The sequence below is a fragment of the Syngnathus scovelli genome, chromosome 7 (assembly GCF_024217435.2).
Source record: "Syngnathus scovelli strain Florida chromosome 7, RoL_Ssco_1.2, whole genome shotgun sequence".
Classification (NCBI taxonomy): domain Eukaryota; kingdom Metazoa; phylum Chordata; class Actinopteri; order Syngnathiformes; family Syngnathidae; genus Syngnathus; species Syngnathus scovelli.
In genome coordinates, this window is record NC_090853.1 from 14,988,732 (window position 1) to 15,005,404 (window position 16,673).

Consider the following 16,673-nt stretch of genomic DNA (forward strand, 5'->3'; position numbering starts at 1 on the left):
TTCTTTCTGAACTGTAAATCAAGGTTAAAATTCAGTATCCACTTGATGATTGTCAGTTTGGATATGTGAAATCTATCCAAAAGATTCATCTGGAAATTGGTAACAAGATTAAATGTGACATTTAAAAAAAAATAATTTTTCTGGCTCTTATTTGTATCTTGATCAGACTGCTTCATTTTTATCTGAATCTTTCAGTCCAAAAACTTGGAATTAGTTTTGTTTCTAGCTGACTGAAACAAACTTAATTTTAGAGTCTACCAAAATCTTTATTACATAGGTTGACCCAGTGCCAGTGTAAAATTTATTTTAAAATGTATTGATCCAAAATCTTCTTTAACCTTCAGCTCCTGCTTTGGATGGATTGGCTTACTTCATTTCCATGGTGGCGTCACAAGAGAGCATCACCAAACCTTTGTGGCTGCACAAAACAGTGAAAGCACACTTAGTTTTTATTTTTCAAAGGCTGAGTATTCATGTTTTAAACAATTGTAGATAATCATTGTAACGTATAATCTAAAATAAAAAAGAAATACGTAAATGATCAATTAAATCAAGTGAAATAAACCAGCAAGAATTCTGGCTTCCACAAACCTTTAACATGACCCTGAGGCACACAGACTAGTCCTGTCATTTGTCAAGTTACATGGTGGCTAGGATGGTAAAAGATGGTGTGTGAGTGTGTATTGGATTTGGCCCAGACGAATTGGCTAAGATGAAATTCCAAATTTCAAAGCTTGACATGGAAGACCTGAAGAAGGGGGCCTGAGTAGGGGTTACTTAAAAGTTACTTCTTCAAAATTAACTATGGTTAATTGGTAAAGGGGAATTTGTTGGTTGAACCAGTAAACCTCCATTCCGTTCCAAATTTCACTAGAAGATGGTGCCAAAGTCAGATTGACATAACATAGTGAATTAATAGTTTAAAAATTCATTGATTAGATGAAATCTTGTTCTGAGGCACAGCAACACACAATTTTGGATTATGTTATATTATTTTGTTTTGCTATAATATGCTTTGAAACTGCTTGAATATTTTAATTTGCTAACTAGGGAAGCCTATGCTCATCGTTAGGTAATGAGAATGAGACATGTTAATCACAGTTGGAGTAAGCTGCAATATATTTTATTTTATTCTGCTTTGCAATATTGTATAGTTAGTAGCAACTTGAACAGCATCATAGCACTGGTTTTATTTACACATGAATATATTAAGAGTTAAGTAAGGACAAGGGGCTGACAGTGGTACCTTGGGTGGAAGACTGCAATCCCATGTTGAGCTTGACCTAGAGGTCACCAGCTTGTCAAAATACGTTTTGAAGATGCTTGAGTGTTTTAACCTGCTAACTAAGAGAATCCACGATCATAGTTATGATTGTGTTAAATTGACTATTATGAAAGTATATGTTATTATTGTCACGATGTTTGATCAGTATCAAACATGTATGTAATATTGATGTTCCATTTACACATGAATGTATGAATGTGAGCGAAGACAAGGAGGCGGAAAGGGTTAATGGTGATACTAAGTGGTGGAAGACTGAGGTCCCACATATGAGCGTGACCTCGGTCACGTTCATCCAGTTGAAGCCTAAACAAAATGCTGTTTGACGGAACACAAGTCAGAGAAAAAACATTTGCAAATGTCACGGTGATGGACAGTTGACAAGATTTGGGAGTGGGAAACAGGATGAAGCATCCCTGAGAAAATGTTTACTTCCGTGATGGTCACGGCTGAGATGCAGGTGCAGTCTATTCTGGAAGCATTTGAGTCATCTGAGGCCAATGTATGACGTCATGGAAAACAACTGGTACGTGACCAAGCAGGCCTAGTACCCACAAACTGGACTGGTATAAAACGTTAATTCGGACAAAGAGCATGGCTCTCTCTCACCCGGTGGGCTCTCCCCGTCAGGGGTATGCCCCTGTGGCGACTGCCGTGGGTTGAGAACGCCGATTAGACAAAGATAGATTTCATTCTTTATGAGATTAACCCTAGGTCCGTTAAGATGAATTTATACTATCTTCAAATTGGACTTAGTCAAATTTTAAGCTCAAAGACAGGCTAGGGGATGCAGATCTCGGTGCAGGAGAGAGGAGCCATTTTTAGGGCGTCGTCATCTCCATTCTTTAGGCCAGCCTGTTCTTTTAAACAGAATTCGGATTTTGGAACAAGGAGAACTGATCACTCGACTTTTCCACCAAACAGCATTTTAGACCTCTAGCCTCTTACCCTTTTTTACTATATTTTTGAGTTTTCAATCGAGAGAACTTCGAGACTGAATAATTTTTGCTCTATTGAGAATGGTGAGTAGAAATTATTGTTAGTTGTTCAAACAATTGAAACTTGTAATTCTCTTTCTTGCTTATTCATTAAATTTCTACTTTATAATCATTTAATTTCAATTAATGATTATTTTGATCTTTTAGGCTTTAAATCTCTTTTGTTTCTCTATCATAGTCATACTTTAAACTGTTCAGTTCTTTTTTAAATGAAGACAGCTTTAATCCTTGACATCAGGGAGTGTCAGAATCTGGTTCGAAACCATTAACTTAAGCTCAGCTAGTGTGAGTGTACGCTCGTGAAAATAAACGAGTTCCCGCGGTCTTAACGAAGACAGTTAAACTATTCCGAGCGGATAACAAAAGCAACAATCTTAATAGGAAAGGAGAGCCGCTGAAACGGCCGCGATCGAGGAGATCCTGGGTCTCGACAAAGTAGTTACCCAACCCTTGGATTTCTTTGATTTCAGCGGGACTGGCGTCCGGAAATGACGGAATTAATCTAACAATAGATTAGTTACCTGAACAGCGGTTAGACTCGGAACGAATCTTCTTTCCGTACCGGCTTAAACCAATTCTCGTCTACCCTACAGACTGCGTTACTGCAGAGGGGCTAAAGTACAGAATTTTACCCTTTAAACGGAGAGCCGGTCACTTACATCAGATAAGTGCACGATGGACACATTTTAAGAACATACACATTTAAGTAAAACGGTAAATGGAATGCACTTGTATAGCACTTTATCTACACCACATGGTGCCCAAAGCGATTTACAATGCCTCACATTAACCCACACATTCATATACCAATGGGGAAGCTGCTGCTATGCAAGACGCTGCCAGGTCCACATTGGGAGCAAATTGGTTTGGTTCAGTGTCTTATCTTTGTCTTCTTGTCTTGTCTTGGACACTTTGACATGGTCACCAAGGTTGAGGTTCAATCCCACAACCTTAGAGTTGAGAAGCGAACATTCTACCACTGAGCCATGCTACCCCTGTGCAACATACATAAAACTGTCCACAGAACGGTATCTTACTACTCCATACGTTCTCCCACTATTGGCAAAACAAATTGCTGTCAAGAACATCAAGATTGATTGTAGAACAACACTTGACTGGATTGGGCTACACGGCCCCTTGGTGAGCATCCGTGTGATTGCAATTTGAAGAACAAAACAACCAATCACCTTGCTCTTTGCAAGATGTCTTCAAGTGACAGGCGCATTAATGAAAAAGAAAAAGGATCGGCTCAGAAATTGTTGGGACCACAGTTACCAGGTAAACAAGTCAAACATTGTCATAACGTAATCTGCGGCACCTGCAACGTGGCAAACAAGTGTACATGTCTACCTGTTTGCAAATGAACATGAATGATTCAGAAGTCTGGGAGAAATTGAACTCTTTGGCATCATAAATACGCTCAGAAAAATGCTGACTGTGACCCAAAAACATCACCAAATGAATTAAAATTGAACGATGAAGTTTTATTTTAGTTGGCTGAAGAAACAGAGCGACTACTCCATGAGAGGGGCTGATCGCAGGGGTCATGTACCAAAGAATCTAAAACGACAAACTTTCAGTGACAAAGTTGTTGGTCACCTCCCTGACAAAGGCCCTTTGACCTCGATTGCTCAGTTTGAACTGGCAAACAGCTCGAGGAAGAGTTTTGTAGTTCCATTCTTCCAATATGATGGACAATGGCACTGTGGTCATCCATCCATCCATCCATCCATCCATCTTCTTCCGCTTATCCGGGGTCGGGTCGCGGGGGCAACAGCTTCAGGAGGGACTCCCAGACTTCCCTCTCCCCAGCCACTTCATCCAGCTCATCCCGGGGGATCCCAAGGCGTTCCCAGGCCAGCTGAGAGACATAGTCTCTCCAGCGCGTCCTGGGTCGTCCCCGGGGTCTCCTACCGGTGGGACATGCCCGGAACACCTCCCCAGGGAGGCGTCCAGGAGGCATCCTGATAAGATGCCCGAGCCACCTCATCTGGCTCCTCTCAACGTGGAAGAGTAGCGACTCTACTCCGAGTCTCTCCCGGATGACCGAGCTTCTCACCCTATCTCTAAGGGAGAGCCCGGACATCCTGCGGAGAAAACTCATTTCGGCCGCTTGTATCCGAGATCTCGTTCTTTCGGTCACGACCCATAGCTCGTGACCATAGGTGAGGGTAGGAGCGTAAATCGACCGGTAAATTGAGAGCTTTGCCTTTTGGCTCAGCTCTCTCTTCACCACAACGGACCGGTACAGGGTCCGCATTACTGCCGACGCTGCACCGATCCGCCTGTCGATCTCACGCTCCATCCTCCCCTCACTCGTGAACAAGACTCCAAGATACTTGAACTCCTCCACTTGGGGCAGGATCTCATCCCCGATCCGGAGAGGGCATTCCACCCTTTTCCGATCGAGGACCATGGACTCGGATTTGGAGGTGCTGACCCTCATCCCGACCGCTTCGCACTCGGCTGCGAACCGTTCCAGCGAGAGCTGGAGATCACGGCCTGAAGAAGCCAACAGCACCACGTCATCTGCAAAAAGCAGAGACGCGATGCTGAGGTCCCCAAACCGGACCCCCTCAACGCCTCGGCTGCGCCTAGAAATTCTGTCCATAAAAATTATGAACAGAATCGGTGACAAAGGGCAGCCTTGGCGGAGTCCAACCCTCACTGGGAACGAATCCGACTTACTGCCGGAAATGCGGACCAGACTCTGGCATCGGTGATACAGGGACCGAACCGCCCTTATCAGTTGGCTCGGCACCCCGTACTCCCGAAGCACCCTCCACAGAACCTCCCGAGGGACACGGTCGAACGCCTTCTCCAAGTCCACAAAACACATGTGGACTGGTTGGGCAAACTCCCATGCACCCTCGAGGATCCTGCCGAGGGTGTAGAGCTGGTCCACTGTTCCACGGCCAGGACGAAAGCCACACTGCTCCTCCTGAATCCGAGGTTCGACCTCCCGACGGACCCTCCTCTCCAGCACCCCTGAATAGACCTTACCAGGGAGGCTGAGGAGTGTGATTCCGGCACTGTGGTCATTGGAACTTTAAAAGAAGTATAAACTTTTCATAGCCCATTTTGTGCATTGAGAGAATTCCTTCCTGAGGTTCACAGACATTTTCTTTGACTTCATGCTTAATTTGTGCTCTGACATGTTGTCAATGGTTGAACCTTTACAGTGTATATACAGTTGTGTACCACTGCAAACCACGTTGAATGAACAAATTTAGCACAGATGGGCTCTTAAAATGAAGAAACATCTCAGTTATGGATACAGGGTTTATCTAAGCTTCATTGCAAATCCTGTGTATATTTGAGACAATCAAATATTCCAAAAAGCAAAAGCAATTTTGAGGTATTGTGTAGAATTTTTAGAGGGATTCATGTTCGAATAAAATTTGGAATTATGTGTAAGTGTGCAAGTCAATTGAGTTTTGCTGAACGATAAAATTTCCCTCAATTATAAGTTAATTCAAGTTTATTTTTCCCCTCTAAGTCCGTCGGTTTGAACTGTTAAGACGTGCAGACGGTTGAAAGTAGAGTTGATGCAATACCTGTGCTGTTTGAATTCCGATCTGACCTAGGACACAGTCATCCTGGTTTATGAATTCATCATGAAAAAACAAGGGGGAAATACCAAGCTGGAGAGAAAACAAAACAGCAAAGAGGCCATTTCTAGTACATGTATGATTATTATTTAAACATTTTTTGCAAAGTACAATGTAATGGAACCTACCTCTTTGAAGAGGCGTCTCCCTGGTATCGATATGGCGGTAAAGCTGACTCTCGTACCACTTTTCCGAACCCTTTGGACAATATCCTCATGCTCCATGCACTCTACTGGTTCTCCGTTGACTGCCAGGAGTAGATCTCCAGCTATCATTCCTGCCTCTTCTGCTGGACTCCCCTTGTCCACCTCCCTAAGAACATGAACTGAGCCATATAGACAATTCATTTTTTTAGAACATAAAAAAATGGTTTCGTTGTGAAAGATTGGAGTCAACATTGTTTTGACTGAACAGCTATTATTTCAGTAGCAATGAAAATCCACAACTGTTGCACAGCTATTTACCAACCCCACCACCAAATGGGCTTCAATAACATGAGACCATGGGTAAATATATATATTGACCCTGAATATATATGATGTATTTAGAGAGATGTAAAATAAAACTTGTCACACATGAATATTTCCTATGATCAAACAAACTTAAATACGAGTCAAAAACAATATAAGTAAACAAACTGATGCTATTTATAAAATGCTATTTTAAATGATTTTTTATTATTAAGGGAGAAAACAAATCAAACCCTCATGGCCCTGAGTGAACAAGTGATTGGCCCTTAAACTTGTTGGGTGATAACAGCTGAAATCAAGAATTTTCTATTACTGGCAATAAATCTTTCTATATCTTTGGAGATACAGTAGAGCCTCGGTTTTCGACCACAATCCGTTCCAGAAGGCTGTTCGAGAAGTGAATAGTTCGAATTCCGAATCATGTTTTCCCATTACAAATAGTGGAAAAAAGATAATCCATTCCAAGGCAAACAAAACGCTTTTTTAAAGCATTTTTTCATTATTTTACACCATAAACTGCATAAATCGTGCAAGGTCTCCACCCACTTCAAGGACAGCAAGGACGCACGTAGCCTTTGGCAGGGCATTCAGACCATCACGGACTACAAGTCCGCGCCGAGGAGCTGTGAGGGCGACGTCCGTCTGCTGAACGATCTGAACCGCTTCTTTGCTCGCTTCGACGCCCAAAACAGCACTTGCCCCCTGAAGACCACTACCCCCCCACACGAGCAGCCCCTGCGCCTCTCTGCCGACGGAGTGAGGAGGGCGCTTGCCGCTATTGACACCCGTAAGGCGGCGGGCCCTGACAACATCCCGGGTCGAGCGCTGAAGGACTGCGCTGGGGAGCTGTCGGGTGTCTTCACGGACATCTTTAATGTTTCCCTGCAGCAGGCCATCGTCCCTTCGTGTTTCAAGGCTGCCACCATCGTTCCTGTGCCGAAGAAACCTGCACCGTCCTGCTTCAATGACTACCGCCCCGTGGCACTGACGCCCATCATCAAGAAGTGCTTTGAGCGGCTTGTCATGGAGCACATCAAATCCGTTCTTCCCCCAACCATTGACCCTTTCCAGTTTGCGTACCGTGCCAAACGGTCCTCTGAGGATGCCATCTGCTCTGCCCTCCACTCGGCCCTCACCCACCTGGAGAGAAAGGACTCGTATGTGAGGTTGCTGTTTGTGGACTTCAGCTCGGCCTTCAACACCATTGTGCCGCAGCGACTCATCTGCAAACTCGACGAGCTGGGCCTCAGTACCTCCCTCTCCAACTGGCTACTGGACTTCCTCTGTCAGAGGCCTCAGGTGGTGCGTGTTGGCGACAAAATCTCCGCCAGCATCACGCTGAGCACGGGGGACCCCCAGGGCTGCGTGCTCAGTCCATTGCTCTTCACCCTGCTGACGCATGACTGCACTGCGACCTACAGCGACAACCGCATAGTGAAGTTTGCTGACGACACGACTGGTGGGTCTCATCACGAAAGGCGACGAGACTCGGTACAGGTCGGAAGTTGACCTTCTGACCATGTGGTGCAGGGACAACAACCTCCTGCTGAACGTAAACAAGACCAAGGAAATCGTTGTTGACTTCCGGAAGGGTCACACAAAACACCTGCCGCTGATCATCGACGGTGCTGTGGTGAGGGTGAGCTGCACCAAGTTCCTGGGGGTGCACATCAGTGAGGACCTTTCCCGGTCCGCAAACACCACGTCACTGGCTCAGGCGTGCATGTGCTCCTCAGGCAGTCCTGTCTACATTCTACCGTGGCACCATTGAGAGCGTCCTCACCAGTTGCATCGCTGTCTGGAGTGGTAACTGCATTGAACAGAACTTGAAGGCCCTGCAGCGCATAGTGAATACGGCTGGTAAGATTATTGGTGCTTCGCTCCCCTCCCTGGAGAACATTTACACCTCCCATCTCGCCTGCAAGGCAACCTCGATTGCGAGCGATGTGAGTCACCCGGCTCACTCTTTGTTTGACCTTCTGCCCTCTGGGAAGAGGTACAGGAGCCTGCGCTCCCGCACCACCAGACTCGCCAACAGCTTCTTTCTCCAGGCTGTTAGGACCCTGAACTCGCTACCCCCTTCTGCGTAGCGTGCGGCACTGTTGCGCTATTTTCTGGACTGTCTGCTGTACGCTCAATTGCTCCTTTTTGCTCCTCTTATTTATTGTTGTGTTATTTATTCATTATTTATTCAGCACGTTGTTGTTTACTTGTTTGTCTATTGTGGGCCATGTCTTGTCACCGTGAGATAGGGGGGGAACGTAATTTCGGTTTCTTTGTGTGTCTTTGGCATGTGGAGAAATTGACAATAAAGCTGACTTTGAATTTGAAATAAGTGAGTAGGCAATGTATAAATAAATAATATAAATAATAAACTGAATTAATAGATTAGGCTAGGCTGGGGAATGTATTGCCGTATCTGTAGCAACTCGCTTGTGTGTTTCACTCTAATAGTAAAAGATATCTTTTTAAGTTGTGAGGGGATAAAAAGCACATCAAAACATTTTTTTATTTTTACCAATGAAAGACAATATTTCAAAGATCATGTGAAAGAAAACAGCAAAAACGTTTTCATAATTTCAACAAACAAAAACAAAAAAAAAGCAGAAATTCTAATGAAAGATAACACAGTATACGTATTGTATCAAAGTTCGTGTGCAGCAAAAACAGCAACAACATTTTCTCTCTTAATTTAAAAAAAATGCTGAAATTCTAATGAAAGATAAAGTATACGTACTGTATCAACGTTTGTGTGGATCGAGCTTATTGTCGATTTTGCCATGCAAAACTCCCGCGCAAACTCTGACACGCACACCGGACTCATTTTGCGATTAATTCTTTTTTTAAATTCAGCCGTTTTGCGCACTACTTTCCTCTTTTTCGCCATGATCAGCTTTACTGCTCCCACTTGCTTCCTTTGGAGGCATGATTAGAGTTGATGCAATCCTCAGAGTAACAAGAATGTAATAACGAACGGAGTCAGTTGGCATGCGGGTCCTCTCGGCTCATCTCACGAGGTTCGACAACCGAAATTTCGTCCGACATCCGAAGCAAAACATTCTAGAATTTTTTGTTCAAATACCGATTTGTTCGAGAACTGGGACGTTCGCAAACCGAGGCTCCACTGTATCTAAATATATTTTAAAGAAATTCGCTTGCTGATGTTTTTTTTTTTTTTTTTCTGTCATCATGCAGATACCAAATGCGCTTTAGCGTGAGGTCGCAAACTGAGGGGCAAACAGGATTTTGTGGTAATTCATGATTTCATTAATCACTGCAAGTCATCCAAACCAGCCCCAGACTATCACACTCCTCCTCCACACAATGTTTGACTGTTGATATGGTTCTCCCAAAAGTGTTGTGAATTATGGGCCAGTGGGTCATTAGACATTGTCCTGGGTTGATTTGTGACCTCAATGAGCCATCGTTCTGCTCTTGGGTTCATTTCTGTAGGCTGGCAACTCCTCGCAAAGTTCCCTACTGTTCTATGTTTTCTCAGTCTATGGATAATGGCCCTCACCTTGATTTGTTGGTGTCCTAAAGCTTGGCAATGACTGTAACCATTTCCGGACTAATTGATGCCAGCTACTTTTTCATCTGTTCTTGCGAGTTGTTTTTTTTTGCATCTTGTCAATTAGTTGAAGCTTTTTGCAATCTTATGACAGATGTAATTTTTTCAAACAGGTTGTATTTAAGGGAGTTCCTGATTGAATAGGTCAAAAGTCAAAGTCTGCTTTATTGTCAATTTCTTCACATGCCAAGACACACAAAGAGATCGAAATTACGTTCCCACTATGCCACGGTGACAAGACATAGTACACAATGTACATACAAGTAAACAACACAAGAAAATAAAACAAGAAGGCACAAACAATGAATAAATAAGAGTGATGAACAAATAATAAATAAACAAATAACACAATAAATAAGTACAGGATGCTACGCAGAAGGGGGAAGAGAGTTCAGGATCCTAACAGCCTGTTGGTGAGTCTGGCGGTGCGGGAGCGCAGGCTCCCGCACCTCTTCCCAGAGGGCAGAAGATCAAACAAAGAATGAGCGGAGTGACTGACATCACTCACAATCGTGGTCGCCTTGCGGGCGAGATGGGAGGTGTAAATGCCCTTCAGGGAGGGGAGTGAAGCACCAATAATCTTACCAGCCGTGTTCACTATGCGCTGCAGGGCCTTCATGTTGTATTCAGTAAAGCTACCACCCCAGACAGCGATACAACTGGAGAGGACGCTCTCAATGGTGCCACGGTAGAATGTAGCCATGACGGCCGGAGGAGCACTTGCTCGCCTGAGATTCCGCAGGAAGTACAGGCGGCGCTGAGCTTTTTTCGCCAGTGACGCGGTGTTGGCGGATCAGGAGAGGTCCTCACTGATGTGCACCCCCAGGAATCTGGTGCTGCTCACTCTCTTCACCACAGCACCGTCGATGGTCAGCGGCAGGTGTTGGGTGTGACCCTTCCGGAAGTCAACAACAATTTCCTTGGTCTTGTTGCCGTTCAGCAGGAGGTTGTTGTCCCTGCACCACGCGGTCAGAAGGTCAACCTCCAACCTGTACTGAGTCTCGTCGCCCTTGGTGATGAGACCGACTAGAGTCGTGTCGTCAGCAAACTTCACTATGCGTTTGTCGCTGTAGGACGCAGTGCAGTCATGCGTCAGCAGGGTGAAGAGCAGCGGACTGAGCACACAGCCTTGATTTTGTCGCCAACACGTACCACCTGAGGCCTCTGACAGAGGAAGTCCAGTAGCCAGTTGCAGAGGTAGGTACTGAGGCCCAGCTTGTCGAGTTTGCAGATGAGTCGTTGTGGCACAATGGTGTTGAAGGCAGAACTGAAGTCCACAAACAGCAATCTCACATACGAGTCCCGAGTGGAGGGCAGAGCAGATGGCATCCTCAGAGGACCGTTTGGCTCGGTACGCAAACTGGAAGGGGTCTATGGTGGGGGGGGGAATGGATCTGATGTGCTCCATGACAAGCCGCTCAAAGCACTTCATGATGATGGGCGTCAGTGCCACGGGGCGGTAGTCATTGAAGCAGGACGGAGCAAGCTTCTTCGGCACGAAGGGACGATGGCCTGCTGCAGGTAAATGTTAAAGATGTCCGTGAAGACACCCGTCAGCTCCCCAGCGCAGTCCTTCAGCGCTCGACCTGGGATGTTGTCAGGGCCCGCCGCCTCACGGGTGTTGATAGCGGCAAGCGCCCTCCTCACACCGTCGGCAGAGAGGCACAGGGGCTGCTCGTGTGGAGGGGGAGTGGTCTTCGGCGGGCAAGTGCTGTTTTGAGCGTCGAAGCAAGCAAAGAAGCGGTTAAGATCATTGAGCAGACGGACGTCGCCCTCACAGCTCTGCGGCGCGGGCTTGTAGTCCGTGATGGTCTGAATGCCCTGCCAAAGGCTCTGTGCGTCCCTGCTGTCCTTGAAGTGGGCGGTAATCTTGCAAGAGAACGCCCTTGTCGCCTCCTTGATGCCCCGGGACAGGTCGGCCCTCGCTGCCCTCAAGCCAGCTTCATGCCCCGCTCTGAAGGCTTTTGTCCCTGGCCCTCAGGTAATCAGACATGGGTGTGGTCATAGAAAATTAATCGATAAATAGGATTAAGCACAGTAAATTCACGATTTAATAAGTTGGGCTAATACATTTTCACATAGGGTGAAAACCTATTAGGTTGGATAGGAGTAAAGATCAAATTGTTCTTTGTCCAAGGACATACCGAGATGGGGCTATTTTTATTCCATTTTTTCAAATGACTCCTGTTATTCCCGTGATAAATGTCTTACCTGTTCGTTGTATATCGAGAAGCTTCTCTTGCCTCAGCAGGAAACCATATCCATCAGGTCCTTTAACCAGATGCATTGTCTTTGCTGAGTATGGAAGATTATAGTCGACTGCCAGCACAGGCAAGATGGGCATTTTCCTCCTGATGTAGCAAGACTCGCTTTCACCATCAATAACCAACACAGTCACAGAGTCTGCACTCTTCTTCAACTGAGAAACAAAACACACTGAAGGACTTATAATACAGTAAATAAGAGAAAATAATTTCTTACTGATTTGTTGATGAAGTTGTGTGTGAGATTGGATGTCCTGACACCATTTATCCAGACCAATCTGTCCCCACTTCTGACTCCAGCTTTCTCTGCTGGACCACCAGTTCTGATGCTCAGTATGCAGTGTCGTTTTAGAACTGCAGACACATTAAACTTGAGTGTAATTTAACTGCAGGTCTCTTGATTAAAGCGGGAAACCTCCACATTATTTCAAAGTACGTACGTTTGTAATTTACACCGAGCTATTTTAATGCTGTAGTTTTGATAAATACTGCATGATATGTTTCATGTTTATGTAACCAATGAGCTATATTTGATCTATGTTTTTTAAATATCAGATTCAAATCAGATTTTTTATCCACATTTGGAAGAGGCCTAATTTTGACTTGAAGACATCCAATTCTATTTGGGGTTTTCCTCTTATGCCAGGAGCCAAATTGTTCTGTACAGCATAAATGCAGCCTTTTACTCCATTCCCTAAATACAGGATTCATCATCATCAGGTGTCTTGCCTGGAACAGGCATTGACGGCCATGGCCCTCCATTCTTCTCTGTCATCCGAAGCTTTCATGATGACATGCAAATTAAGCATTGAATGTCTTTCCATGGCTTTTTTTGCAATTTTACAGACAGTAGGTTGCAATTGCTTTCTGTCCGAGCAGTGCCCATCCTGGGCGGCTGTCCTGACCATTGAACCTAAGGGTATCCTCTGCTCAGCACGACGAAGTCCAAAACCAGTGACAAAGATACTCTCTGGCTGCCTTCAAACTTCATCCACCACCTGCTTCCCGTGGCTTCATCGTGACCCTGACAAGGGGGGCTAAATGGGTACTCAGTCTTGCCCAAGGACCTCCCATAGGCTAGCGGAGGGAAGGAGCGCCTTACACTTCCTTTGTCAAAGCAAGCTCTGACCCGCCACCCAAATACTGGATTAGTGAGGCCAATTGATAGTGGATACGGTTTAGAAATTCATTCAATTCATTATTGTCTCCCTTTTTTTTTTTTTTTTTTTTTAAGTTTCCAAAACCCAGGTGTTTGAACAGGAGTGTGTAAACTGTTTGTATCCATTGTAGCATCCAGATTTGATATCTGTCTCTCTCTCTCTCGCGCGGTCTCTGTCTCTCGGTCTCGCTCTGTCTCTCTCTCGCTCTCTCTAGGTCGTCCACAGCCGAGTCTTCCATCGTTGCTTCCAGTCATCCCGATTCTCCATACATCTGTCCAGTTCGTTAGTGTTCAGGGCTCCTGCATCCCTCTTGAGTATGTCCACGTATGCTAGTGTGGGATGTCCTCTTGACCGATGTCCATGTATAGGTTCCCATAGCACCAGTTAGCTGGCTGGCAGCTCTCAATTTCTTTGGCAATGTCCTGCTAGTCTCATTCTCCTCACAGCAATTTTGTCACTCACCCTAGGCATTCCCTCGTACAGGATTTTGTTGGTTACATATTTGATAGAGACGATATATCAGGCAGCCGATTGTGCAGCAGAGCAAGGTTGCAGAACTCCAGAAAGTCGTCGTCGAGATCACAGTTCCTCAGGACCTCTGGTGGTATGTCATTCGGACCAGTGCTTTTTCCCACTCTTACTATAGATTTTGCCCTGGCCAGCTCTCCGAGTGTGAAGGGATCATCGTTGATGTTCAGGTTTTGGAGAACTGATGGTATTTTTTTTTCTTCCTCAGCTGCTTCTGCTGTTTCTCCTAGCAGCCTTTGGAAGTAGCTGGTCCAGGTTGTCACCCTCTCCTCCAGGCTGTGTCCCTCCACCTGTCCCTCCTTGGTCCTCTTCCTTTGAAGGCCAGGGTCATTTGTGAAAGCTTTCCAGTTACTATATCGGATGTTGGGACCTTGTTTGGGGACCCTTAGGCTCAGGTGAACTCTCATTGCGACCATGCGGTGGTCTGAGCCCTCAGAACTAAAAGTGCTCAGCGTTCATGATGGAGTTCCTCCACTTCTTCCTCACTAGTATGTAATCTAGCTGCCGTAGCCTTCCTGAGGGTCGGTCTCGGAAGGGCCACCTCTTTCCTGTTCTCTTCCGGAAGATGCTTGTGTTCTGTGAGGAAGGCAGTGAGGTAGGTGCTGCAGCGGTTGGTAGAGTCATGGTAGGGGAAGGGTGCGTCCTCAGGTCCTAGCCTTGCGTAGAAGTCCCCAAGGATTGCCAGGAGCTTGTGGCTGGGATGTCACGGACCGCTTTTACAAGGTCCTCAAAGAACTTTTGCACCATGTCAGATGGCGCCACGTTGACTATGACTGTTACTGATTTACTGGGCCTCGTTCTTCCACGTAGATGCAGTGATGAACGTGCATCTCTCGACGGTCATCAGTATGCACTCTCCTGTGTTCTTGGACCCTCAGGATCTCCACACCTTGTTCCTCAGCACAGTGTGCAAGTTCTATTTACCTTGCCTCTTCTATCGCTGTGCATGCATTGAAGGTTCCCATAATAAATGGTCTCCGACAGCGCATGAGTGCATTGGATGGGGTGCTGTGTGGCTTTGTGGGGGCACTGCAGGAGTCTTGGTGGTGGAGAGGCGACAGGAGGAGGCTTACGCACTCGGCTCCTCTTTTCACCCCAACTAGGAGGGCAAGTAGGTGGCATTAGCTAAAGGCAGAGAGTAGCAAGCAGGAGCAACATGTAACACGCAACATGCACTAACTACAAGCACTTCTACGCAATACGGCTGTACTGTTATCACGTTCATTCTTTCGTTAAATGCTCTAACACTGCCCCCTAGTGACCGAATTTAGGTTAGGTTTCATTCGTTCATTCATTTCCGGTTACTCGACCCCCACTCAGCCACTACGCAGTTCGTACGCAGCTACCAGACAGTGCACATCGTCGCAGCGGGTTCGTGGCTCAGCCTTGGGGTATCTTAGTCTGTAAGTTATACATTCTAGTTGACTTTCTGTATATGTGTGTTTATAAAATGTACGCTAACATCCTAAGCTCCATTTGCCTGTGAATGCTACGCTAGTATTGCAAATGTGATTGTTTAGCGCTACTTTTGGCTACAATGCTATGCTAGGTTTACGCATGTGACGGTTAGGTAGGCTAATCGTCTCCATTTAAGTTTATATGTTTTCATTTCTACATCTTCTGTGATTTGATGTACATTCTACTGATGCACTGTTGTTGTTGTGTGAATTACAGTTTTACAAATACCTGTACAAGAAATAACTGCCTGTGTGCCAAGTAAAGCAGCTACAAACTACGCGGCCGCAGCGTCCTTTTTCTTCAGTTGTTCGCTATCTGTCTAGCCTTGGCAGACGTCACGCCAGCGTGAGGACAGAATAACGGCACTGACGCGTCACACGCACCCTATGCGCAAGCGCACACAGATTTGATGGTTTGTGGTTTTTATGTACTATGCTTATAGTATTTATATACCGTATTGGCCCAAATATAAGACGACCCTGATTATAAGACGACCCCCTCTTTTTCAAGACTCAAGTTTGAAAAAAGACTTTTTGAACCCCAAATTAAATTTTATACAGAAAATGATTACATCTGAAATAAATGATTAAAACAATATATTCGAGAGAAAAAGCATGTTATTTTGCCTGATTCAAATCATGCAAAAACTGTCTATCACATCTTAATATCTGAACATTTAAATATGTAAACTAAAGTACAATCACATTTGTAAATGAATGGCTTCTGGTTTTTGAAATGTAAATAAACCAATCTACTCTGATTAAACAACAAAATTGCAATAACTACATTAACCATCAAAGTGAAGTTTAACTAACTGTAGTCTTGAAAGTAATCTGAATAAGGAAAAACATTGCAATAAAATAATGCAAACTGCTACCGCTATTGTTGGGGAGCCTGAGGACTGTATAGGGCAGGGGTGGGCAAACTTTTTGACTTGCGGGCCGAATTGGGTTCTAAATTTTGACCGGGGGGCCGAACCAGGAGCAGATGGATGTAGTGTTTGTGTGAAGTAATATAAACGACCTGTAAAGGTCATTGCATAAAAGGTTTTGGCCTTTAGTAGGTAGTAAAGCATGGATATTCAAAAAAAGTTTTTTGAAAACAAATGCATCCCTAAAAAACTGCTATCAGTGATTCTCATAAACTACGACACTGTTATTATGAATAACAGTCTCCATCACTTCAGTGCCTGCAGGTCAGATTCATGAAAGATGTTTATTTTATGAGATCACATCAAACGGCAAACATTCTGACCAAATATATCATCTTGAAGAATCGGTGAAAGCATACATCCAAATAAAGTAATCAAAACGGCAACACGGTGAGGGGTA

General features: G+C 45.0%; 2 protein-coding genes across 3 annotated transcripts in view; one reads left to right on the forward strand and one right to left on the reverse strand.

Moving 5' to 3' along the window:
* nlk2 (nemo-like kinase, type 2) overlaps positions 1-15,619 on the forward strand; it is a 58,116-nt gene extending 42,497 nt beyond the window's left edge. Inside the window, exon 9 of the mRNA XM_049725832.2 lies at positions 345-15,619. Within this exon, the coding sequence (XP_049581789.1) occupies positions 345-434 (90 nt within the window). The 3' untranslated portion in view covers positions 435-15,619. The remainder of the gene's footprint in view (positions 1-344) is intronic.
* The window catches only part of LOC125972257 (Na(+)/H(+) exchange regulatory cofactor NHE-RF4-like), a 39,552-nt gene continuing 23,166 nt past the window's right edge, over positions 288-16,673 (reverse strand). The window contains exons 7-11 of one of the 2 annotated variants that reach the window (XM_049725890.2): positions 12,414-12,550; positions 12,144-12,351; positions 6,020-6,216; positions 5,838-5,924; positions 288-418 (exon numbers count right to left, since the gene is read on the reverse strand). In XM_049725890.2, the coding sequence (XP_049581847.1) occupies positions 389-418; positions 5,838-5,924; positions 6,020-6,216; positions 12,144-12,351; positions 12,414-12,550 (659 nt within the window). In that variant the 3' untranslated portion in view covers positions 288-388. Of the gene's footprint in view, positions 419-5,774; positions 5,925-6,019; positions 6,217-12,143; positions 12,352-12,413; positions 12,551-16,673 lie in introns of those variants that run through there. The other variant, XM_068651236.1, reaches the window with a different exon arrangement.